This window comes from Coloeus monedula (assembly GCF_965178545.1).
Source record: "Coloeus monedula genome assembly, chromosome: Z".
Taxonomy (NCBI): domain Eukaryota; kingdom Metazoa; phylum Chordata; class Aves; order Passeriformes; family Corvidae; genus Coloeus; species Coloeus monedula.
Genome location: NC_138822.1, coordinates 65,506,893 through 65,533,409, shown reverse-complemented (window position 1 = coordinate 65,533,409; position 26,517 = coordinate 65,506,893). Strand labels below are relative to the sequence as shown.

Genomic DNA, 26,517 nt, shown 5'->3' with positions numbered 1-26,517 from the left:
CTAACAAGCAGAACAGCAACAGGCAAGAATTAACAACAAGTAACCACATATTTTTAGATAAAAAATTGCTAAATCTCACAGACTCACCCTAAATAAAGGGAGACACAAAATACATGTTTATGCATGACAACTGCCAGTATGAAATGCGGCTATTTTTCCTCAAATTAACCCACTGTGTATTAATCTTTAACATTTAGTTTAAGTATTTCATAAATGTATAATGTGATATAATGTCATCTTAGTCTCTACAGTACTCATTGTTTTTGGGATGGTGCACCTCTTCTTAGAAGGCAGTATCTTTCAGTTTAATTTGAATTACATTTAAGGTATTGGTCCAGTTAACAAACAATAAGAAATTCCATCTGTTCAATTGTGTAGAAGAATGTTTTATCTCTGTTGGGGTTTTAGTTTAGTCTTAGGTTTTTTTTCTGTTAAAGGAATTTTCTCCCATATGCATGTTGCTAGGGGACAAATAGCTGTACTTAAGAAAGACAAAAAAGGGAGTGGGGCGGGCCTGGCTACTTTTTTGTCTACACCTGGGTGTGGGGTCAGTTCACTCTGAGCGTCCGGAGAGAGAAGCTGCAGAGAAAGGAGCTGCTGTTTCTTCTTTTTGGCCGTTCTTCTCTTCCTGCTGGAAACAACGCCGGGACCCCAAAAGCCGCTTTCCCTGCCCTGCTGGAGGCCGAGCTGTGGCTGCCCTGCCCCGCTGCTGCTGCTTCGAGCTTTCGCTACGCTGTAGCCCTGCTCGCCCTGCCTGCCTGGGCATCCGTGGGGTTCTCCCATCTGGATACATCTCGCCTGCCACCCGGGATTTGCGTTCGTCCCTGCCGCTCTAGCCTGCCGCTTTAGCCTGCTGCTCTCGCCTGCCGTTTCCAGCCTGCTGCTCCTGAGAGTCCGGGATCGGCTGCCCAGGGGTTTGTGGAGCCTTTGTCCCATCCCTTCCCGGGATCCCAGGCCGCCAGTGCCGCGTGCTCCCCGAGCTCGCTCCGGAGCGCCCCCTGCAGCCGCGGGGGAACCATCGCACCTGCCCTGCTCACCGGGAGCCGCCAGCGCCCCTGCCGGCTGCGAGCGGAACTGCACCCGAGGGGAAAGGGCCCGACAGCCGAGAAGGCTGGGACTGGGTTTGGGATTGTTTGCTGTTACTGCCAGAGTTATTGCTGTTTGTTTGACTGGTTATACACATATAGATATATAATAGTAAAGAACTGTTATTCCTCTTTCCCACATCTTTGCCTAAAGGCCCTTGATTTCAAAATATAATAACTTGGAGGGAAAAAGGGTTATATCTGCCACTTCAAGGGGGGCTTCTGCCTTCCTTAGCAGACACCTGTTTTTCAAAACCGAGACAATCTCTCAAGCACATTATCATTTCTAAAACTGGCAGCATAATCTGTTGGTTTTGGGGTTTTTTTTAGATTTTATTTAAACCAAGGTGACTTTTGGTAAAGTTTTGATTCAGAAAGAGTCAAAAACTGACCTATCTCAAATTACGAGATTTTTTTCTGTCACTTCTGTGGCCCTGCAGTGGCCACGCAAATTATGATATGTATGCAGTATTCACTAGACTTTTAACCTACCTCCCCCTCATACCCTCGAGCTGTGAAAAGTGTAGTAACCACTGTGAGTAATTTTAGTAACAATTCACAAGTAGCAATAATATTTTACCCCTTTTGACAACACCAGCGTATCTCTGAATAGCAGTACACGCCCCTTTTTCTCAGGCGTCTTTCTCAAGGCATATTCTGTAGTTTGCCTTCTGTCATGCTGAAAGAGCTTGCAGACAATGAAGGCAATATTTCTGTGAATTTAGAAAGTTTTGTGTTCTTAGATAGAAGTTTGTAATTTACTCAGTATTGCTTTGAGTCTTTTGAAAAGGCATCCAGATTTATTTTTGAAGAGTTATTGGCATTCTGAAACTTTTGTCCTATGTTACTGTAGTTAAAGTTCACACAGTAGGTTAAATCATCACTATTTAATACTTTAAAGTGTTAGTATTTTAAAATTATGGTGTTATCCTGAAATCATACGTAATGGAAGACCTCATAACTGCTACTGAAATTGGAACAGTTTATAGGAGGTAATTTCTAGGCCAGGGTGGATAGTCTGCATGAGTAAGATGGCAAACTCTTGGACTGACATTGGCATAATGGGGTTCTGGTGCATTTTGTAAGTGAACAAGTGGGGATGTGGAGATTCTGAGATGTTTCTGTAACATACTGAGTCATTTCTGTGCAATGAGGTTCAAGAATACATTGGCTCTGGATTTGAATCTGTTAAGTATGTATGTCTACCTGTTTTATCTAGTTGGACTAGATTAAATTACTTCATTTAGATCAACTAAACTGGGGAGAGAAGAGGGGACTAGAATGAAGACTAAGCTGACTAAAAAAAATTGTGACATCGCTAATTAGGAAAAGGTACAGCATAAGGAAGTTGGCCAAAAGTATAAAAAGTGACTTAGAGTTGGCTCAAAGGAAAATGTGCTATTGGATGCATCCAAAGATTTGTGTAAATGTGATGAGTAAAAAATGGCTGAAGATGAATGACATAAACATAGTATTTAATTCAGTGTAGAGAAAAAGAACCTGCAACATGTTGTAAAATGAAAGACAGAATGCAAAATATATTTAATGTGGACAGTAGAAGTAGTATTCATTAGAATATTTTTTTAAGTGTGATAAAGACCTAGCAAATAGTGTGTCTTCATCTGACAAACAATGAAATAATGAACTGAAAAGAAAGTAACTGGTAGTTTCTTCAGTACAGTATTAGTAAGTGTTAAGATAGATAGATGTTTCATAGGTGCTAAAGAAAATAAAAAGGTGAAAAAAATTGTTAGAAGACAACTTGCCTGATGGATGTATAGGATATGATGCTGGATTAGTCTGATAGCTAATACCTTGTGTCATAGATAGGACTTCCCCTGTTTGCCTTCAGAAAAGAAGGTGGATCTCCTATGCTTGCCTCTTTTGTTATTCCAAAGGTGTAGAAAGCCTTGAATGGAAGAATCCGTACAAGTTAGTCCACACTCCTGTTTTCTTTTTGCTACTCATGAATTTATAACACTGCTCTCCTTTCCATACTTTCTCTTTAGGGTGGTACTCTGAATCTGCTATTTGTGATGCATATTACAAGAGGAATTAAACTTAGAGTCTTCAACATCTCTTTCTGCATTGTTGACTGCTAAGTTCTGTAAGACTCAAGTCCTTTAGGGAGAGAAGTTTGTGTAGAGGAGATGCAATGTCATAGAAAACCACTGCGGAACAGTTTTTTGATGGTAGTTGGTTAGTTGGGTTTTTCCCTTTGTCAAGAGAAAATAGCAAATAACAGAAAGCTGTTTGAGCTAATCTTTGAATAAGTGAAAGAAAGACGTTGGAACTTGTGCTAATTTTAGTAGGGACTAGGAATGCAGCTGTAATTATTAATGGGCATGGAAGGCTAGCATTTGATAGCTGATACCTAAAAATTGTTTAGTGCTTATCTTTTTCCTTTTACACCAAGCTTCTTGATAATTCTAAATTCTTTTTGTTGATCATCTTATTTCTGGAAAATATTTGAAAATTATACTTAATATGTAGAATAACAGAAAAATTATAATATGTGCTTGATTATGCATTAATTAGCTGGCATCACTCCAGATGAGGCTTTCAAGGCTATCATAAATAGTGATATTGGAGATCACTGAGCAACATGATTATTCTTACAGTTTTGCAAATGGTTCAAAGATCTGGAACACAAGCATTTCTGGAAATTTGCACACAAATATCTATTATACTGAGAAATATTTTTTGAGAGGCTGGATATTAACTGTGTTTCCTTTTAATAGATAAACCTTGTGTATATTGGGGGTGATGCAGTGTTTTTATAGATGCCGTTATCTAAGCAATGCTTATAGAATTCTAGAAATTAATCAGATTTTGCCTGAGGGGTAAACTGACATTTCCATCTACTTTTTAATTTCCCTAGGATTTTACTGGGTTAATATGACAATTTTTCTCTAGGTATCCATCAGCTGACAGGAGAACTGTGATTCTGTTTCCTTCTCCTTCAACAGTAACAACTGTAACATTTCTTTTTTCCATTCTTGCTTATGTCCAAGTGCTTTTCTACAGGCTTTTCCTGGAGCATTTAGGTACAAGATTATGCCACTGGACAACTGGCCACTGTTGCAGTGTTCTTTGTGTATCACATCCCTGTTTCCTTATCAAAGTGCCATAAACTGTGAAGGCCATGTAGAGCATATGAGAGTTCATGTTCCCAGAGAGGGTATGTATTTCATGCCTATGTTGAATCAACTGACAGTCCTCCCAATAATACAGTTTTAACTACTGCATATGTCTGCTTTGGAAACTATTTATTGTTTGCTTCATAACACTTGGTTAAACCTCACGTCAATTTTCAACGAGATATTTTTTAAGTTTTTGAATGGAATTATTACATTACATAGGGACTGCCTTGCAACAGAATACTTTGAATGAGAAAGTAACCTTTTGAACCTTTTGGTTTTTTATTATTATTCACTTCCCTTTTACCTGCTTCCAATATTAGCAATGATTATGCTGTATTTTAAAAATCAGCTTCATAAGGTGGTAGTGCTTTCGACCTTTTTAGGCAGTCTTGCCATTTACAAACTTTTCTAGTTGTCTTAGGAAGAAGGTAAGAAGAAGGAAATCTTCATGAACTTCTATGCATGTATAAGTAGGAGGTGTTACTAAATTAAAAGTTTTTAATGTGGGAGGAAAGTCATGCAATCTGCAGGTGATGTACCTTAATGCCATAGAAGTTAAAATTTTGTTTATTTGTAGTACTTCTGATACCTTGCCAAAATGTAGTCTTAGTGTCATCCTAGGTTTATCTGACTTGTGACATTGCTACTGGATCCATTTTTTTTTCGTATCAGCAGGTGCCTGAATTCCCCTCCTAATGCAGTTTTTTACACAGCATAAAGTTCTAAAACTGGTTTGCTCAGGGTGAGGGGCCTTTTAGAGTGCTGCTCTTTTTAAGCATTCTTATGCAATTGATACACAAATGACTTTCAAGATTATATTGGAAGGAAAAAAGAAATCACACTTCTGCAGTGGCTTTACAGTGCAGAAGATGGCATTGGGGAAATACATAGAACATACTAGATTTTATAGGATCACTTTATAGTTGGGTTTGTACTACTGTAGGTTTTCTTCTATGCAGCTTTGTGTTGCTTACTAACACTGTTTTCAATTTTCATTTACTTCCCTAAGTTTTGAATTACTTTGGTGTTTTCAGTTTTGGTAGGATGCCTAGAGGTTAGCAAGCCCAATTCCACACACAAATTGGAAAATTCTGCACTTTAATGTATTCAATGGAAGTTTAATCAGCTCCCTTTGGAAGTGCTTCAACACCCTGCATTTTAATAAAGTGTTATGGCCTAGAACTTGGAAGATATAGATAAAATAGAAGTAATTGTTTTTGAGAAATGCTGAGGTTTTGAAATAATGCAAAATAAAGTTAAACCCTTAAGAGGCCGGTTATTATATGATGATTAATACCATTAGAAAGGATTCTTGGTTCTTGTACTTCGCAATTATTAAAGCAAACTCTTATCTGTAGTACTCTCAATATTTTGAGAAATAGAACTAGATTGTCTTGTTATGCCTACCTTCCTTTCTGGCAGGCTCCACAGATAAAAATAACCAAATAATATTCAAGAATCTATTATAATGAAAGCTATTATAATACATTCAGTAATTACCACTCTTACTACCTACCCTAGCAGAATTTGTAGCTAAAACTTGTGACTGGAAACCATGTGCGATAGAACATCTGCTCCACTATATAAAATTACTTGTATTAGAGGAGAGATTAGTGAGTGTCTTTGTTTTGCTGTTAAAGATAATAAATATATGACAATGTAAAAGTGAAATAAAGTCTCAAGATTATTTGATTTGGATGTTTTAACTCAATGAAACCAAACCAGAGTTCTGTTGAAATTTTCAGCAAAGTTGGGGTGTTTTTTTGTCATGCTGAGTAGGGAACATTCTAAGAATAGCAAGTTTATAGGGGTGAGATTAGTAAGTGTAGGAAGCCCAGTAATTTTCCTCTGAGCAGCATGCCCCTCTGACCTGCCTGTTTGCCAGAGCATAAGATTTCACCTAACACCTAGTGCAAGTCCTTCTCCAGCTACGTACCAGCATTTTTTCCTTGGGTCTTTTTTGGAGACTAACTTGATTTTTGACATAGACTAGTGCTCTTGCATATTTATTGTTTTTTAAATCAGCAAATTGTACTTAAGAAACCAGTCAGGGAAACTGTATAGATCAATTTTAAGGGTTTATGATCAACTCTCAGGTCATTCCAGTTCACATAAACCAGAATGCAGGGCAGGTAACTGAGGGAGGGGGCAGGGAAGAGGGAATGACTCAGCTGAAGAAATGATATAGTGATAAAAGAAATAGAAATTATAAGGTGATAAAACCTTAGTGCATTCAAAGTCTTTTGCAACACAAATACTCTGTAGCTCACTTTTACGTTTCTTTCCTCATTCCGATAATGAACTGAAAGTTTGATGTATACAAAAAGAAGATGCCCATTTGAATTTTCTCTAAACTGAAAGACAGTCTTGTGTTTTAGAATGTGGTATTTGTCCTGAAACATCCAAAACAGTGCCATTCTTTTTGGTAATGGTGAAGTGCAGTTCAGTAAACCCCTCACCCATCCCACCACAGTATTTATCCCCAGAGAGAAGAAAACAAACAGAATGTCAGTTAGTTCTCAACTACATTAATAGATAAATCATTGTTAGTGAATTTCTCTGTGTGAATTTTTCTTACCTCCTTGCTATATAATAAACAGATTATTTAGTTTGCTTGCAAATTGGTCAAGTGGTGTTGTTTTATATATTCCATGTCAGTGCCTACAGAAGAGAGAAACAAATGTTTCTTTAAAGCAAAGTATTTGAACTGCTATAATATACTTGGTAGGCTATGTGTGCCTCCTGAGCTACTACAAGAAACAGTAATTGAATGAGAAATTTTATTTTGTTTTATTGTGTTCAGAAAACAATAAACTGTTCAAAACTCTACTAAAGTTTTGATGTTTGTAATTTATGCATCTATTTTCTATTTTCCATCAACATTTAATGTAAGTTAAGATTTAGAAGAAACAAGCTATGAACCATTTTGGCACTGTAGGAAATTCTTTAAGTTCTATTGCAACAAATTTCTGGGGGTTTATCACTGCAAAAATACTGCAGAATGAATAGTGGGTTCAAATAACTGATTTGAGAGTATTTGGAGTGTTTTGAAGGCCTTTCTATTTTTCTTCTAAAAAGAACAGCAAATGGAATCTAATTTTTTAATGTAAAATAAAAAAGAAACAGGCAAATTTTCGTGGGTTATTTTTAACCCTTTCAATGGCAGAGTTCAGAGATTGAGAGAGAAAATTACTTGTCTCAATCTGGCGGGCACTGTATCTGGGCTGGCTGTATTTTAGTGCAGTTCAAATTCTAACATGAGAAAATTGCAGAAATTTACAATTCAAAGTGTGTTTCTTCAGGGAGAAATCCACAGATTGTTTTGACACTCAGTTAGAAATTCAGCAGGAAGATGGACGTCTCATGAAATTTGCAGATGCTGATTGAATTTATATTTCCATAAAGGCCATCAACAATAGCAGCCTGCAGGGGAAGTGGGGGGAAGAAGGACAAAACCTCTGAGGCTAGCATTTTTTCCTCAGCCCTATAGTAACAAATTACTTGTAATAAGTAATTATTCTATAATAATAATAAATAAATAAATAAATAAATAAAATAAATAACTGACCACGATTAAAGAGAAATATAGGCAGCTAGAAGGCAAAGATTTTTTCAGTTTAACTGATTTGAACTAAAAATGTCTGAATTTTGATATTTAAATATACATTTAGTCATCTGTACAGTATGTAAAATGCAACTGTAAATCAGAATTGTCTTTAAACTGAAAAATAAGACTCTTACTGATAATTGCAGAAGGTTTATCATACTTGTAATTTGATTTTATAATAAATTCCCAGGATAGAAATTGAATAGTATTGAAATATACTAAAATAGGTTATCTTTATTAGGAGTGAAAACCTCATCTCATCTCATCTCATCTGAGGCATGCTCCCTCTCATTCATACACATACACAGATAGGAGAGAATGTGTAAGATCAGAATTTATTTTTCTGAGTAACAAGTCTCATTATGTTGGCCACTTAAAAAAACAAATATGCATTCACATAAAACAAATTCATGTTATCAAAACAATTAGTAAGAAATGCCATTGAGACAAATGCTATGATGGAACAGAACAAATGTATCTTTTTTTGGTTACAAGATTTTGTATATTCCTGTCTCTTTCTGTTTTTATGGGAGTGTCCGGGGGCGATGTTACGAAGCCGCTTTATTCCTTAAGCATCCGCTCAATGCCCAAGGACGCTGTTTCTTTAGGACGGGCCCTGAAGGGGGCGGGGCCGGAGCCGGGACCTGCGGGGCGGTTGAACGGCTCAGCCCAAGGGCTCCGGGGGCTCGGCGGGGCTCGGGAGCGAGCGCGCCGGGAGCGCTGTGCTGCTTTTCTGGGGTTCCTTTGTGTTCCAGCTGGCTGGGAAAAGGTTCTGTTGGGTTTTTTCTTGTTCTTTTCCCCTTCCCTCCTCCTTGCCTCCCTGCCTGCCTTCCCTCCTCACTGGTCGGGGGAGCCTGCGGGGGCGGCCCCGGCGGGCCCGCGGGGTGGCCCCGGCTGGTCCGAGCCCACGTGTCTGTTCCCTGTCCAGGAATTGTTGTATTTTGGGGGGGGAGGGGGGTTTTATGCTGTTCTACCCTGTTTTGTTTGTGTGTTAATAAACAGTTTGGTTTCTTTTCCCACTTTCACTTCTTGTGACTCATTTGTCTTATTGACCGAGGAAAAGGGGAGGCCCTTTTCCCTTCGGAGGAGACACTCGCTCTGGCTTGTTTCCTCCTGAAGTTTTGTCTTCAAAACCGAGACAGGGAGAAAGAGGGCAGGAGAGGGAAAATGTTAAATATTTCTGAAGTATCTTGTTTTTTGATGGAAGCAGTAAAGCAGTATCCTTGTTGTCAATTCGTTGACAACTTTGTTTCAGAATATCTATGCATCTTAAAGACTGTGGAGAAGTTCAATATTTAGGTGTGTTCTTTAATCTTGGTATTAGAGATTTCTGCCTGCAGCTCTCAATGCACTGCAAGGCAGCTACACCCACTGAGCTGTGCCCAGAAGCCTTTTCCTCATCGTTTGTAGTCTGCATTGGTGCCATCCTTTGCTGTGGTTAAGGAAGGTCAACAAATACAAGTTTTGAGGTCAGTAGACACCCAAGTGTTGCAGAAACTAAGAAGGGAGTTCCCCAGAGCTGGACACTGCAGGGTTGTGATTTATTATGGTGAGACACAAGTCGTGTGGTTTTGATATTTAAGAATTAAAGTTGCTTGTTTGACATCTTAATATAAAGACATGGGGATCACGTCTTAGCTGCTCACACCAGAAAGGAATGAGTCAGAATACTAATTAGGTTAACTGAGCAACTTTGCAATAATGGAAATCTCTGAGTGTCTTTATTTCTGAGAGCTTGCATTTTGGAGATTAAATTGATAAAGCGTAGTAGAGTAACTTTTTGATTTTACTACCAGTAGATTTAGGAACCTACTAGTCTTTGATGTACAAAGAAATGAAATTGTTTGGTTATAGAGTTTATAAGTATCACAGCTTGTGTTTTCAGTAGTTGCAAACTCTGTGTATCAAACACTTGTATTACAGTGTTACAAATTACAAGCTATACAATTTTAAAGGTCAGCATCAAAAAGTGGTCTTCTTTTCTTTCAGTGGCGTAAGGGTAAATGCTTTCACATAGAAATTTTTGTATAAACTTACTGGCAGCTATTACAATAGTTTCACCTGGTGCTTTTAGTGGCAGCAAAATACTCTCAAATCAATAAGCACTCAAATAGGTATTTAAGTACTTGATGATTAGGTACTTACATACTGTGAAAGCACACGGAGCTCAGTTTTTTCTGTTTAGTCTACAATTTAGTTAAGATGGAACTGTGGAACTAGAACAGGGAAAAGTGTCAAGTGTGGACTCTTTCATTGCTTTTTGTGTATACATTTACTCTTTCTAACGTGAAAAGAGACCACACAAAGTCCGAGAGTTGAGTAGAAAAGTACAAAAAAAAAAATGGGTTAGTCCTTATTCCCAGCTGTTACACTTTAAATCTTTTTTCTGCTCAAATTAGCTTTGAAAGTGTATCAGGTATTGCTGCATTTCCTTGGGTATGTGAAGGCTTTTTAAGTTTTTTAGCCACCTACACCACTCTGAGCTCACCAAAATCACCTGAAGTATGGGTTTTTTTTCCAGATCAGTGTTACTGGAAAGCACCTTAGCTAACGGGTGCACACACACAGGCCAACTTAAAGAAACAAATTGTTGGAAAGAGTTTTAAAAGTAACCTAACAACGTAAAGCTAGGGGGTAATCACACACAAAAAAAATCATCTGTTGAATGGTAAATGATTTTACATTGCTAGTATTAATCAACTAAATTATTGCTTGCTAATATGTGTTGTTTAACATTGTTTAAAAAAGTACCAATTACATTTGAAATACTTGTTTATCTTAGAACTCTAACCAAATAAACTAAACATTCTTTTATTTCTGTGTAAATTAAAAATGCCATTTTGCAAACTTCAGATATAAAAAGCTGTAGAAGTGCATACTAACCTGAATAACCATGAAACTTAAGTTCCTATAAACATTAGTAGAGCATTCTTTCAATCTTTTTTTAAAAAATTGTATTACTACTTATGCTTGCAATTTATTTCCTATTTTTTACTTCAATGCCTTTTAAATAAATTTTAAATGTAATGTTAAATAACATATGTTATACATGTATAAAGATATGTGAAAAAACACACTAGAAATTTACTGTAAGTATAAACACAAAAGTAAAGAAAAATACAACTGATAAACATAAAAAATCCTATTGTAGTCATATATCAGTTTCAAGTTAATGAGTCAGAAATGTTTAGAAGCTTGTTTCTAAACTAGTTTGCACTACTTTTTGAGATATTTAATTTTAAGTATCTCCCTTTGAACCTTCACAAATTAGGAAACAATTGTGAAAATGTGGCAAGATTTCTTTCGGCCTATTAACTGCCTAGCAGCTTCTTCTTAACGACTCTAAGGTTGAAATGGTATTGTAATAATTAATCTAAATCATCGAGGATGAGGCATATCCTCTGTTGTTTTAGAACTGAGATGACAGTTTTGAATTCAAGATGTATAGTCCTATTGTCTTATAGATACAGAGTTGTCTTTAAGCCCTCAAGTAATATTTTCTTTTTCTTTCTCATAGTAGAAGTAAGGCATGGTTTGCTTGTGGGGTAAGGTATTCAAATTCAATTAGCTTATCTGAGTGAAAGCTTAAACTTTCAAGTTGGTAAAGAGTGGTAACATACATTTTTGGAACTCATTGCTGCAATATTTATCTGGTACATAATATTGGCATTTTGAAGCACTGGAACATTCTGTGACAGCATTTTCAGCTTTTAAGTGTAATGTATCATGCATCTTTCCCAGGCCAGGTGATGTTCTTTTGTCTCAGAATAGATTTTTATTCCATCTCAAATTAATTCTTTAGGATTAGTTAAAGCTGAATCCCAGGAGTCAAGTAGGAACTTCAGTATTGTTTTATAAAAACATGAATATAATATCCGGGTGCAGAAGATGGTTGCCAGATCCCAGGCCTATGGTTGCATTCTCAGCTGGGCAGCAGTGCCCCTAGGTGCACCCTCTGGTGCTGTGGAGTAGTGTCACTTGTCATGTTGGTGTCTGTGCCATCACAGCCCTTTAGGTTGCTAATATCTGAGATCTGAGGGAGAAGAGTCCCTGTTGCCACTTCACCCCGTTATGTCAACTTGACTGCCTCATCTCGCAGGACTTAGCTTTGCCATGAGGTTATTTTTGAAGTACAAAACTTCCTGTTAGATGCAGCTCCATGATGGAACAGAAAACATGTTCTGTTTTGGCACCCTGTCAGACTCTACCGTTCTGTATATTTATTTCAGTCTTTGTTACTTATTTCATTTCCTTGAGCTTTTGGCATTTCTCTTGACTGTAGCAGGCTGCACTTAGCAGACATCCGCACAAATTTTTTCTTGTTCAGGGTCTTGCTGTAGTCACTTGTCCTGTTGTATTGAGATTGCTTCCTCTTTTTTCAAGGAAGACCTCCTTCTCTTTGTCAGGATCCCCATTAACTTGCCTGGGGGGCTGTCGGACTGCCAGTATCCCACAGATGGTGTTCTGGGAAGTCTACATCAAGTTTTGACCCTATTCTCTGGTATTTCTGCATGTACACACATACACACACCCCTGCCACACCAGCTCCTTTTTTTTTCTTGAGCTTTCCCAACAGTATTTCTAGTTTTCTTCCTTAAAGCTCTATTGTAACCCATAAAGAGTAGCACTTCCCCTGTTGGATGACCCAAGAGGCTTTTTTGAACAGAACACCAGTATTCAGCATGTCTACTGATTTTTGCAAAGGGGGCTGGAGCTCCTTCTTTTTCTACCCGGATTTTCAACAACACCATCAATTTCAGAGCCACGTTGGTATGTTTAGAGGGGCACTACCTCCACCTTCTTGCTGTGTCTGAAATGTTAGGACCTCTGTTCGGTCATATCTTGCGCAGATGTCAACTTTGCAAGAGTTTTTGTGTAATTACTATATAGGTGTGAACAAGCAATTTACCTACAGCAGAAGTGTATTTGTTGTGTTCTTTTGACATATTTTCATCCCAGTTTTTCATCTGACTCTCTATATGTGAGACTCCTGTTAACAAAAGGACCAGGTGGGGTTATATACATATACACACACTTCTCTTAAAATAGGCAGTCTTGTAGTACAAGTGCAACTTCAGATGCTACTTTTGTAATTTATATGATAAAATGAGCAACACATCAATTGTAGAATAAAGAATAACATTTAAGGCTCTTTGCATGTTTGTAGGATATGCATATTAGTGGATTGGGTAATACATCTCAAGGACTTTAGCTAACTTTCTTCAGAAGTTGCACTGTTGGGCTGACTGTGGTTGATATAGATGAGTGTTCTTCCCTAACCTCCACAATAAAAGCCAAACATAGTAAAACAGTAGTACCAGTATTCTTTAATCCTTCAAGTACAGTACAATATTAGCTGTAACTGTGTACAGACCTCACCTCTTGTATAAGACTGAATTTTCTTTGCAAATGTCTCACCTGTATTGCTTTTGTAAAATTCATTAAAATCTACTGAAACCCAAAAATAGCCTTAGTACCCTGAGAATGTATGTGCAGCTAGTTTAGTAATTGCATTTATTCTGGAAATAGTGGAGATGGTAAATGAGTTTTTGCAAAGGATTTGTAATTGAAATGTAGTGAATCATCCAAACCAGTCCATAACACCACTGTGTTGGGTCATATTGCAGAATGGATGTTCTTCACAGCTGTGTCTTTCTTTTCATTTTATTTACAATTCATACCCTTGCTGTAATTTACCCATTTCTCCTCCCTTTATGACTGCCTTTTTGTTTATCTTTCTGCATTACATTTTTATTTATAAGAGTACAAGTTATTGTGCTATTTCTACCTGCTTGCTAAACTCCCTGTATACATGCTGAGTTCCCATTTTAAGCTATTTTTCATATATTTACAAAATAAATTCAGCACTTCATTCTTGGATCTATTCACATTTTGACAGTAATTGGTAGAAAAATGTTTCTTAAATCTGATAGACCAAAAGAAACCAAAAGAACAGTTGGGAGAAAGCTTCTTCATGGCAGACCACTGAGCTTCCATCAGCTCTCCAAGGAACTGTCATTTTTACTACTATCATTTGCACTTATGTTCCCAAAAGAATGTAATGCTGCATGATTCTTGTAGGCTTATTGTAGACTCATTTACAAAACAATGATTCTTTGTAAAGACATGGTATGTGTTGGGCTTCACAGATGAGGAGGAAGACATAAGGCTTTCCAAGTGAGCAGGGAGTGGGAACTGGTGGCACTGCATCCTGCTGCCAGATTGAGAGAGCTCAGGGACTACAATGACAGTGGGTATTTAGCAGAGGGATTTGTCTGTCCGTTGAAGGAAATTGTTTCTCGAACAAATGTTATTTAATTTAACTTCCACAGTCTAAGATACAGCAGGTTTTCAAAACGTAAGATTTGTGTGAATGTATATAAACTCCATGGCCACTGATCCCAGAGGAAGTTACTGACTTTGTCAGCTGGCAATTCTTTTGAGAAGTGAAAAGGGACTGTGATGTTTGTAGTGTATGTGAGTCTTTCTTTGACAGTAAATGTTCCCAAAAATGGAAGCAATTGCCCTGGCTTGAAACCTTCAATAGAAGTCTAGAGAAATGTCTTTTCCTTTGAAAAGAAAATAGTACTTGCAGACAACTCTGAAAAGCCAAATGTATTGTTGTTAAGGTGTAAATACAAATAGCAAAATTTAACCACAATTTTTGACCATGAATGCCTGGTACTTACAGCTTTTTTGGACTTGCTCAGTCAGCACTGAACAAGTTTAATATTGCTTCATCCTGCATTGCTGTAAAACTGGAAATCACTGATCCTGGTTCATTTGAGGTTAATGGAAATCAGAACCATAGAACATCTGTGGCCTTGCCACTCTTAAAAGCTGAAATGTGTTTCTGTTATGATTTTATAAAGCAGAAAGCATTTTTGATGATTTCAAATGTATTAATTATTGGAGAAAATATAACTACATCTGTAAGTGTTAGATGTTAGGTACAAATACTTAACTTTTTTGTATTTCAGAATACTGTATTGATTTATTTAAAATATTTAGGTCTTTCCTAAGGTGAAGATAATTATTGCAGAAACATTGTAATTCTGACCACGAGGTAACATGAAGATAGTCATCAGTGAACAGACTCCCTCAGTTAAAAATCTATGCAAAGGAAAGATAGTGGCTTTCATAAATTAATACTTACCTTCAAAAGGGTTGCCTTTTCACTTTCTTCACAACAAACGTATTTCCTTTCTTCAGTGGAGATGAAAACTTTGGATCTTGTTCTGACAGTGATGGGCTGTTCCTGCAGCCTGTAGCTAAGTAAATCTACATTTGTTAGTGCTGGAGTAGTTCTTCCTCTGCTTTGTATGAAGAACTGCTCATAGTTCAGTTGCTTTGGTAATTTAATTACTGCTTCACATTTAGCAAAAACTGCAGTTTATTTGGTGGTTAACAAACAGGAAAGAAATGGGTGACCTATTCTGTGAGTATTGTAGATACTGCTGAAAAAAATTTTAGAAACCTTTGTTTGGAGTAGGTGAAGTTTATGTTGTGTTGCTGACAATTAATTAATAGTCTGTTAGTGAATGAAGTACAAATTAATCTCTTCAAAGCACGTAACACTTAAGTAAAAAGGTATGGTTTAAAAATGTTTCTTTCATCATGAAGTTTAAAGCACTGCTAGGCAACTGGAATTCAGGCCATTTGCCTTGAATTCACAAAGGTTGCATATTCAGTCTGTGCATTTAAAAACCAAAATCTTAGTGGAGTGTTTCTTTGATGGACTCTTACCATACAGACATTGCAAATCAGCAAGCCAAAAGAGTCCTGGTCCTGAGTTCTCATGAACATCTGATATTCATTCAGTTTGAATGGGGATTGTTACTTTAACATAGTAGTGTGTGAGAGGGAGATACCATTTGCATCTGCTGACTGCAAAACATGCTAATACTTTATAGCTGGCAGGGGCTCATGTTCAGGTAGCTCAGTTCAGGTACCAAAAACATCCATTTCCCTGTTGCTGGTCCAAATTCTGCTCTCACTGATTATATGTGCTGTAGTGTAGGAACCCAGAGTGCCGAGAATATTTCTCTGCCTTTTTTTAAGGGTTCTTACCCCCCTGAACAACACTGTTTTAGCTTCAAACCTTGGAAAAAATTACCAACAGTCAGACAAGAACTAGAAAACACAGTGGTGTGAATTAGGTGATAGACTACTATGTAAGATTTTCACAGAGTGAAAAATTTAGAGGTTTTGGGCTTCTCTTTATAGTAGATAGATAAAAGTAAAAAATATCAAAATGGAGGATTGTTGTTGTTCTCTAAACCTTCTTCTTCTACTACTACTCCATATTCTGCAGTAAAAGTAGTTTGGAATGACTGGATAGAAAATTCCGCAGTTCCTGTCAGTGTTACTGAATAATTGGTAGGAAAGTGAAAATAATGTACGTTTTTAGTAACTATTGGTTAAAATATCTTTAAAAGGCTGTGTAAATCTTGATAAAGAGTCAGAAGAAGCTCTCACTCCTGCTTTTCTTCCTTCTATGCTGTACCTGGGTCACGCTAGTGGCTCTGTTCCTCTGATAAGACTTAATAAACAACTATCTGGAAGCATTGAAACTCAAGAAAAAGTCTCCATTTATCTTTGAAGCTCCTTGCAAGAACTTTCAGTAAATTCTCTCCCATCAGGAGAGACTTGGTTTACGGCACGGTGAAGTGTCACTGTAGTTTGTTTAGCTGTACACATTATACAAATTTGTGTGAGGGTTAACAGGAAATATTTTTCAAATAATGGTTTTGTAAACAGTGAAAATCAATCTAGGGCTGCTAAAGATCTTTAGAATAGTGTGTATACTTTTGTTTTTAGAAATTGATATCAGAATAGTAATAATTTGGTTATAGAACACCACAATTTTGGGATTCATTATTTATTTTCATCTGGAAGGTTCTTCCATGGCTTTTTCTAACTGTAAATACATATATGTCATATTTAGTGACTGCAGTGGAATAACTAGGATATTTTGCCCAGAGAAGGACTCTTCCTTAGAAGTTACTGAAATATAAAAATATTAATTTTATAACATCTACACTTATCTACTGTTAACCATGGGTTTTGTTGTGCAAATATAGCCTAATTTCTAGGCTCCTTAGTCTAAAGATAAGGCTGTAGAAATTTAGAAACTGATTCATTACACCATTGGCTACCCTGTTATGTTTCACTGTGTATTTCCTTTGCTGGCTTTGGCTATGCCCTTCTTATGCCAGCAGGCTGCAAAACTTCTGCTAAACACTTTTGTTTTCAGGCTTTTATTCAAATCTGCTTCAGTCATGACACATTGGTTTTTGGATAGGCTGGGACTGACAGGTTTAGAGAAAATATGTGAAGTAAGAAAGTATATAAATATAACATATGTAAATACTGTATCACTTGCTGAGCGATCTGTCAATTACTTAGGCTTCTTGGCCATTTTGCCTGCTTGAAAACTGCAAAACTGAAAATCTTGGCTACTTTGGTGTTCAGTGTAAACAATGTTGTAGCGGATATTCTATGTGAACATTCTGTACATCTGGTAAATTCTTTCTGAAGTGACCTGCTTTTTGTTTTAAGACACAATTGGATATACTGTATTACATATATAATCCCAACTCGAAGCATTAATGGTTCTTCAGTGTTTCTAACATCCAGTGGTCACATGAAAATGAGGTTAATTTTAATTTTAAAACTGTCCTTCGTTGGTGATATTTTTAATTGCTTCATATGTATGCTCTTACAAGTGAAGTTTTGTGCATTGCTGCAGCAAAGACCCCAGTATTTGTTTGAAAACATGGGAATTAATTAATATGAAGCAAAACAGTCAATAAAGTCGATCTTTAGTATGAAAAAAACCCACTTCCCTGAACTGTAAAAGGTTTTAATTACATCTAAAGAGGCCTCAGTGCAATCTTCACTTTACAAAAGGCTATGTAAATTATTTGTCAGTGGTGGTCTGCCAAAAAAATCTAGGGGACAAGGCAAATCAGACAGTTGAAGTTAATTAGTGTCATGTGTGCATCACAAGTGCAGAGAGGCTTAAAAGCCACCATCAGTACACAAAATAACACATCTGGGAAAGAATTTCTGAGTTTGGCTCTACAGTATGATTTGACTGTGGGATCTGGAGAATGAATTTTTATGGGAGTTTTATGAAAGCTTGCAGCAGAATAAGAAGTGGAATATTTTGTTAAATAGTATCAGTCAGAAGTTGTGGTGGCAGTTAGAAATAAAACACTTCTTCATTATTCTTTCTTATGGCAGTTTATTCAGATGGTGTAATACTCAAATTATGGACAGTTTTTTAAAAGGTGCTGTTCTAACAGTAAAGTCTAGTAACTTTACAACATTGGAGAAGAGAGTTTTTTTCGGAGACTTGTATAGGAACAGCCCTAATTAGATACCTGTTCAGCTTTTTTGGAAATCTTCTGTATGGAAAGAAAGTAATTCTGTAGTTTTGCTTTGCTTTGTAGATAAAGAGTTTAAGAAATTAAATCATCAATGGTATTGTTGAAAAAAATTATATTATAGCAAGATACGAACTATAATTTCCTCAGCATATAGGAATTGTATAGTTATAAAACAAATAAGTATCTAGCATACAGCTTTCAACATTGATTAAAAGTATCTAATTTTAAGGATGAAGGCATGCTACACACAATACATGATGGCATGTCTTGAAAGAAAAATGTTTCATTGCTTAAAAATTAAAATATAAAGCTAAAGAAGATACTTAGAAAAGGAATTTCAGATTCTATACAAGTTCTTATTTTAGTGTATTAAATAATAATGAATAATAGAGTGGACTTTAGCTACTAATGGTTCTAAGTCTCAGTTTCAAAGTAACTTCAGTTGAAATACTTGTTAAAAGCATACTGAAGTAATGACATTAATCACTTCATTATGAAATGAAATGTTTTATGCAGATATCCTTTGTGTTTCCTCAAAATGTCAAATTTCTCCATATCAGCACCCCAGGAAGAGAAAAAGCTGGTAGAAAAAGCCTAGGGAATATTGTTAAGTTTTTCCCTATGAGGGATGGGAACCTTGCATATATTTCTAGTACCTGCTAATTTAAAAAGCAAATTAAGATATTCCTTCTCTACACAGTAGCATAATATCTGACAGTCAGTCTGCTGTGCACCACCTTACTGTTCGATCTTTTGAATTCTTCTTCTTTGGTAGTAGTAAAATCAGAATGCGGGATGTAGATTTAGGTTCCCCACAGTGGCTCCGCTTTCAATATACTGAATGTTCCCTATCAGATTCCAACCTACTGGCTCTGGGTTTTTAACAAAGAAAATGTTTAGTTTATAGGCAGTTGTGAAAAATCTCACAGGCATGAGGCAGTTGCCAGTGACTGGAGACGCTGTGGCCTGACTGCTTTGCAAACCTAGCCAGTGATCTTTGAGTGCTGTTTTTCGTCATTAATAATACAAGTCAACTATAGAACATGGAAGCTTTTTTTGAAATTACTGGAATATAACATCTCAAGTTGACATCTAGATGGTAATAATTTTCTCAGTATTTTAATCTTTCATTTTTGTCCTGTATATATCATTGCACTCATGTGAATAAATACAGTTCTTCCAAAATAATAAGGTGAGCAGCCATTATAAATTTATTTGAAAATCTATAATATATAATACATATTATATTAAAAATATAATGTATCGTATAGAATATAGAATATAGAATATAGAAAATATATACATGCCTTTTTCTTTCTTTTTTTCTGCTATAGGGCAGATTGTACCAGAAAGAAGATTTGTAGAAGCAGTTAATCGTGAAGCGTATCAGTATCAAATTGGTGACTTTCCTGCAGAATGGGAAGGTAAATATTTTGGGTTTATTTCAAGATAATTTTGCCATTGAATGTAGACGCTGTATTTTTAATGAAAGTCTGACTATGTGAACAAGTTGTTTGTTATCTTTCATTTTAAGTAAGGCAGGCTTTTATTTAAATACATAACAATGATGAATTCTTAAAGTAACCTCTTTAAAAATAGGATAAATTTTGCTTGAGAAGTCAGTACTTAATAAAAATAAAGCCTATGTGGACATGACTTATTCCTATTAAATGTGAAAATATATGTGCCTGTGGAGGATCTGATTGAATAACCGGCATGAAATGCATTGAATAACACAGAACTTCTTATTGTTCCTTCAGAGCAGTATTGATATGTAGGTCAGTTGAGTTATTGGTGGCACAGTGATGGGGCTTGCTTTTTTTATGGTTTTTTGGTTTCCTATGTTGGAAACAGGGTGTCCAACTCTCTACTAGATTGTATGAGGGCTCTCTCTAGTAGAGAGTTGGACACCCTGTTAATAATTACCCAATTTATCCCGCTACTGCTGATCAAATTCTTGTCTGAAAATTTGGGATACAGTAAAAATTTTGGGGAAGTTAGAGCATTTCCTTAGGATTAACTGATCAGCTCTTGAAGAAAAAGAAATGAGAGGAGTGTATGTCAGTCTTTGAGGTTGGTAGGTGCTTGAGCCAAGTATGGGGCTAAATGTGTGTAGCAAGTTCGGTTTCTAACCGGGTAGAAACACCAATTTAGTGTTGTGGTTTGGTCCAAAATACTCATTACTGTTTACCTTCTGTGAGATAAGAATTAGGAGAAAAGCAAAGCAGGCACAGAACTTGAAAAATATAAAGAAGTTTATTAACAGACCTAAAAGAAGAAAGAGGGAAAAAAAAATCATACCACACCTTCAGAACACTTCTCCTCCCCCTACCTTCCTCCCTTTTCCCACTGACAATGTAAAAAGACAACCCTTGAGATGTTCAGTCTGTTTACCACTTCCATAATAACCTTGTTCGGTCCATTTAGGAAGAGGAGTCTCTTCTTGCCCATGCTATGAAAACATTATCACAATGAGACAGCTGCCCGGGTTGGTTCTCTGCTTGCATGTGAGTCCCTTCCCCCGACTTGCAGCTTTTCCCACAACTGCTTTCGAGGGTCCACTCTTGAATTACTGGGGTACAATTTTAAGGTTGAGCTGTTCAGAAACAAAAGTTCTCTTCACCCATCTCTGGGAGCATTTTTTCGCTAAGAACAGAGGCCCTCCTCCTTCCCTGGGAGCAAAGGGTCCTCCTTGTCTTCATCTCTAGGACTATCTCTGGGAGCATCTCTAGGAACAGAGGTCTTCCCCTTTCCATGTGGGATAAAAGTCCTCATCTGGTCCATCTCTCCCTGTTCAAACTTCTCATCAAATTACAGCTGCTTCAGCATCTGCCTATCTCAGCACAGGTGCTTTTGCTGACCAGTACAAGTTGAACACTCCACCCCCCATGCCTTCATGAAATTACAATGGGTACTCAGATATATCACAGCTTTACAACAGAATTTCAGCTTTAAGCATCTCCTCTTTCTCCTCCCTCAGGTCTTCAGCTCTTCACAGCACAAAAAGGGTTAATCTCACCTAACCCTTGCAGCTGGAATGTCACTTATTGCTGTTGGTCACATGATCTGTGCTGGACAGCGGTGCAGCTTTTGGCTGAATCTTGGGTGCACTGGAGAGGGGGAGCTGAGCTGCTCTGACTGCCCACAGCAGGGCTCTGGCGGTTCCACAGGTGGAACAGGGCCCATCGGCTCCAGGATGGCCGTGGCCCGGCCTGGCCTGACCCAAGCAGGGCCTGGGCTGGGCCCACCGGCCCCTGCATGGGACCCGCAGCCACCTGTCCCAGCACCAGAAACGAGAGAGAGCTCTGGCTGGGCTTTGTCCATTCTTAAATATGAACCACAGAGGTGGTCACAATTTTAAGTGGCTTAAAGAATTGTTCATATTCAGACTGGCCAGGTGATAGGTTCTGTCAGGTCATAGAGGATCTGTAAGAACCCCTTTGCAAGAACATCACTTCCGGGACTATGCTTTGCTAACCCATGACAATGTGACTTAAAATCCAGTGTAGAGGGATTCCTTGCAGAACAGGGGCATATGATACCCCTGGAAAGATTGGACAGACCAGGGTTGCTGAGGAAAAGACCCCGAACTGGCCCCTGGCTGCAGGCAAGCCTCGAAAGCACCTGGCTGCAGGCAGCCCTGAAAGTCCTTGGCAAAGCAATACACTGGTCGTCTCCCCCGCGGATTAGAGGCCGTCTAGAGGGACTGGGCGGGAATCTTTGCAAAAGTAGATATAAGCTTGTATAGGTAAACAATAAAGGGGAGAATGATGCTCGAATCATATTGGTGTATGTGTTGTTACTCTGGCCAGCTCTCCAGCACTCAGACCCCTAGAAATCCAGGATTTTGAAGCATAAGCAAGGATCCCCTGAAACAGTACATAGAAGCTACCCATCACTCAACTTGCTTTTTGGAGAGAAAGATACCTTGACATCTCCGAGAAGTTGGTAGGTTTAAAGCAAACAGATTTTAAGCAGTATGTATTTAAGCTCTGGAATTCCTTGTTGTTGAATGATTCTGCTTGCAGGAAGTTTGCATGAGTTCAAAAAGAGATTAAAAGTATTGGTGGAAGAAAAATTGTTTTTATACATAGGTATTACTGTGGTTTAATTTGTCAGTCAGCTGCAAATTAATTGAGTCTACAACATGTTTTGAGGAAATGTCTTGGTATACTTGCTTTACCTCATTCTCTTCCCATTAGGCCTCATGCTCTTCTCTGAGGGAGATGATACTGAGCAAAGAGAAAACTTCAGACCCATCATATCCCTTCATGGAATCAGTAGAGAAATAGAAAATGTTCTCATCTTGTATTTTGTCATTGTCATTACACGAAATCCTAGGATTTTTGCTGTGATCAACTGAGGCTAGTATTAACAGCTGAAAGCTTCTGAAAGGTGTTTCAGCACTATTGGCAGTGTTTGCCAGCTATGGCAAAACCACAGTGTCAACATTTTCTGTCTATACTGCTGCAGTACCCACAGTGGGTTAGCAAGTCTTACCCTAGTTGTTCCTGGTTCTTTGTCAGTCCAAGATAGCCATCTTCTGAAGGAGAGCAGCTACCTGATAAGCTTGTCCTGTAAATCATCTGGTGCTTGAATAGAGATCTATTTATCCAATTTTCTGAAGGTCTTCTTCCTCATCCAAAAGTTCTCTAGCCACCAGTGCTCATCTTAATTCTCTGTGACTGTCATGCAAACACTGCATCACAGACACTGAGAAACATATATGAAGCTTCAGGTAACTGTTTTGCTGTGAATGAATTCTCATCCAGGACATTTTTTAATAATTTTAACTGTCTGCACTTGTGTCTTGTATTGAGAGACAGGTGTCTGCCAAGGAAGGCAGGAGCCTCTTTTGAAATGAAAAATGCAACTCCCTTCCCTCCAAATTATTATAATTTTGAAATTAAGGGGCTTTCAGGCAAAGATATGAGGAATAGGAACAACAGTTCTTTACTAATATATATATATGCATATATATATATATATATTTATATATATATATATATATATAAAACAAGGCAAACAAACAGCAGTAACTCTGGCAGTACCAGCAAACAATCACACACCCAGTGCCAGCCTTCTCGGCTGTCGGGCCCTTTCCCCTCGGGTGCAGTTCCGCTCGCAGCCGGCAGGGGCGCTGGCGGCTCCCGGTGAGCAGGGCAGGTGCGATGGTTCCCCCGCGGCTGCAGGGGGCGCTCCGGAGCGAGCTCGGGGAGCACGCGGCACTGGCGGCCTGGGATCCCGGGAAGGGATGGGACAAAGGCTCCACAAACCCCTGGACAGCCGATCCCGGTGTCCGGCCGGACCCTTGGGAACAGCAGGCTGGAACGGCAGGGAGAGCACAAATCCCGGGTGGGAGATGAGATGTATCAAACTCAGGAGCTGCGGCGGGAACCCTGGGAGGCCTGTGCAGGCAGGGGGTGCAGGGCTACAGAGCAGCAAAGGCTCAAAGCAGCAGCAGGGGCAGGGCGGCCGCAGCCAGGCTCCCAGCAGGGCAGGGAAAGGCTGGCTTGGGAATCCCGGGGTTTTCCCTGAGGCACCTGAGCAGATGGTGAGAAAGTCCCTCTTTTAGTGAGGTAGGGTGTTAAATAGGGTCCCAGTGTAACAGCTGCTCCAACAAGCAAGCTCCACTCACAGTAGAAGGAGGGCAACCAAAAGCAGAAGCCTGCAGTGCTGAGGACATCCATCCACAGCTATGGCAGCCTCTCTCCCTCTGAACACCGAGAACACCAGCCCACCAGGAGCTGCAGCCAACCCCCTTTTTTCCAGTTCAAGTCTCGCGGCATCCCCCCACCTTACACGAGAAAACCCCAGGTGAAAGAGAGTAGCCAATTGGATCCCTCCCTCTGTGGCCAGGTCTTTTGTTTTCTCCCAAGCACCCAGCAACCTGTCACACCAGAAACATATATGGGGAAAATTCCACAAGAGAAAAAGAAAACAGAAGGAGAACTCCTAAGACCCCAACAACTTGGCTGGAATTAACAGGAAACAACATGGACAGTCAGACTGTCTCACATGGGTGTGGACTAATCATGCTTGCACAAATGGTCTTAGACTGGTTCAAGCAAATTGCTATCCAAACCCATTGCTTCGTACTGCTGGGATCTATGTAGCACTAAAAAGACTCTGCTAGATCTCTCTACAGAAATGTAGCACAAATCCCTGTGATTTGTGGTGCCTGCGAGGTTGCAGCTTTTTGGGAGTTTACATGTGATGAGACCTTGAAGTCAAATATCACGTACCCTCATGGGAATATGGACTTGCCTAAAAAGCTGCAGCTGCCAGACCTAAGATAGACTTTTCAAATCAAGGCATCCTGTTCAGGTTTGGTTTAGAGAAGAAACGATGAACCGGCCATTCCTGTTTTTATGAACTATGTTTACAGTTTTATTGCTTAACTTCCTCATCTTTGTTACTATGAGGTTTTTTCTTTGTGATTTTGTCAGCAAATACAAAGAATTCACAGAGGAAAGGAAAATTTGCAGTTTGCAGATTGAGTAATAGTCTTTTCCTGTAGTCCTGGTTTTGGCCAAGGATGGCATTAATTTTTTGCAAAGGCCAGGAGAGGGTGTGGCTGAGGGGGTGTGGCCAGAATCCAGATGTTATACAATACCACCTCAGATCAATGCTGGGAGTAGGGGAAGGGGATTCTGGCTTCTGAGAAAAAGGGTGTGGCTTCTGGTTCAGAAAAAACATGGCTGTGGTCATCTCACATCACCCTCAGTGAGCATTTTCCACATAAATTACCCTCTCTTTTGTATGCTTTTGTTATTAGTATTAATATATGTTTGTTTCCTTATCTCACTACTGTTTCCAGTCAATTGTTATCTCACTCCATAATCTTTGTCTTTTGTGCCTCCCATCCTCTACCCCAGCCACCCTCAGTGGGGAAGGGTGGAAAAGGAGGCGAGAAGGGGCAAGCGGATGACAGTGTGGTTTGGGGAGCTTTTGTGTGAGAACCAAATTGGGCAGTACCATTCCTCAACCACAACAGTACTGCATTTCTCTAGAAAGATGAGAATCATGCATGCTTTTTTCCCCAGTGCAGAATGGGTGTGTAGTGTATGCTTCTGATAGGTAAAGGTGGGAATTCCAGAAAAAAGGCTAACCTGTACTTTTTTGTCCAATGCTAGTCTAACCTTTGGAAATGGTTTTGTAGATGTAGAATTTTAAAAAGCCAAAACTGGTACTTCTGCTGTGGGTATAGAAGCTGTTTGAAGAACTGTTATGTCTTTGCTACATATTGGAGTGTGAGTTAGGGATGTAGGATGCTCTGAATTTCAATTCATCACTACTTCTTTTTTGCCTCTTCTAAAAAGAAAAATTCTCAATGAGTTAAAAATGAGAAGGAATGGAAAGTGTAGGTAGTTCAAATAATACTACAGAAGCCAGTTATGTGAGTAAGAACAGTTTAATTCAAGATTTTTAGCCACTCTTTGCTGAAAGGCTCATCACATTTCTGTCCCAATTTTTTCCTCCTTAGGATTGGTCCAGAAGTTTCCCAGGCCCAAAGGACCTGTGCTGAACTTTCTATCTTCTGTCCAGACTCTTGAAATTTTCATTGCATTCTTTCTGTGGGTGTTCATGTTATAATTTGTGCTATTATGGATGCTGATCATTCCAGCAAATAGACTGAGACTTTGCAGAAGGAAATACTTGCTGTTTCCTCTGAACAGTAAAAGATGAATATAAGGTTAGAAGCTTATTTAATGTTTCTTACTTTATTTGCGCTTTGCTCTTGGAATCTGTTGGGCACAAGCTTACATCTCCAGGGGCCTCCTCTCCAAACCCTGTGTATGTACTTTGACATCCATGGCCTCTGCTTAAGTTTTGGCTGGCTCTCCTTTCTATCCCTCTCAGGGTTTTCACTTTTAGAACTGTGCTGAAGAGTCTGTTTCCTCTTCTTTTCTTGGGACCTGTAGAGAGCTGCTTTTACCTGTCTTTGTTCTGCCAGGACTCAGGTTTTTTTACTTGTGGACAATTCTTAATGGCCACCTGATTTAAAAGCAGTCATCCCAGCACCCTTCCCCTTTCTTAGTTGCCCTACACAACTGTATGACTGACTGTATGACTAGAAAAAGAAACCTCTTGTGACAAAAATTAATAAAAGTACCGTCCCTGGAAATACTTACAGGCATTACTTGTCTGAGGAGAACTTTCACAAAACCAGGGACAAAGGACAGTGTAAGGAGCGGGAACAGGCTGTAGTGAAATTGGAAAAGGGTGCAAGTTAAATCTCATTCTATACCTAAGACATTAAATTTGGATAGCTGGTAGCCTAAGGA

At 38.6% G+C, this 26,517-nt stretch overlaps 1 protein-coding gene across 1 annotated transcript in view; it reads left to right on the top strand.

Annotated features, from left to right (window-relative positions):
- The window catches only part of NDUFAF2 (NADH:ubiquinone oxidoreductase complex assembly factor 2), a 65,264-nt gene that overhangs the window by 20,014 nt on the left and 18,733 nt on the right, over window positions 1–26,517 (top strand). Inside the window, exon 2 of the mRNA XM_082301523.1 lies at window positions 19,564–19,653. Coding sequence (XP_082157649.1) covers window positions 19,564–19,653 — 90 coding nt within the window. The remainder of the gene's footprint in view (window positions 1–19,563; window positions 19,654–26,517) is intronic.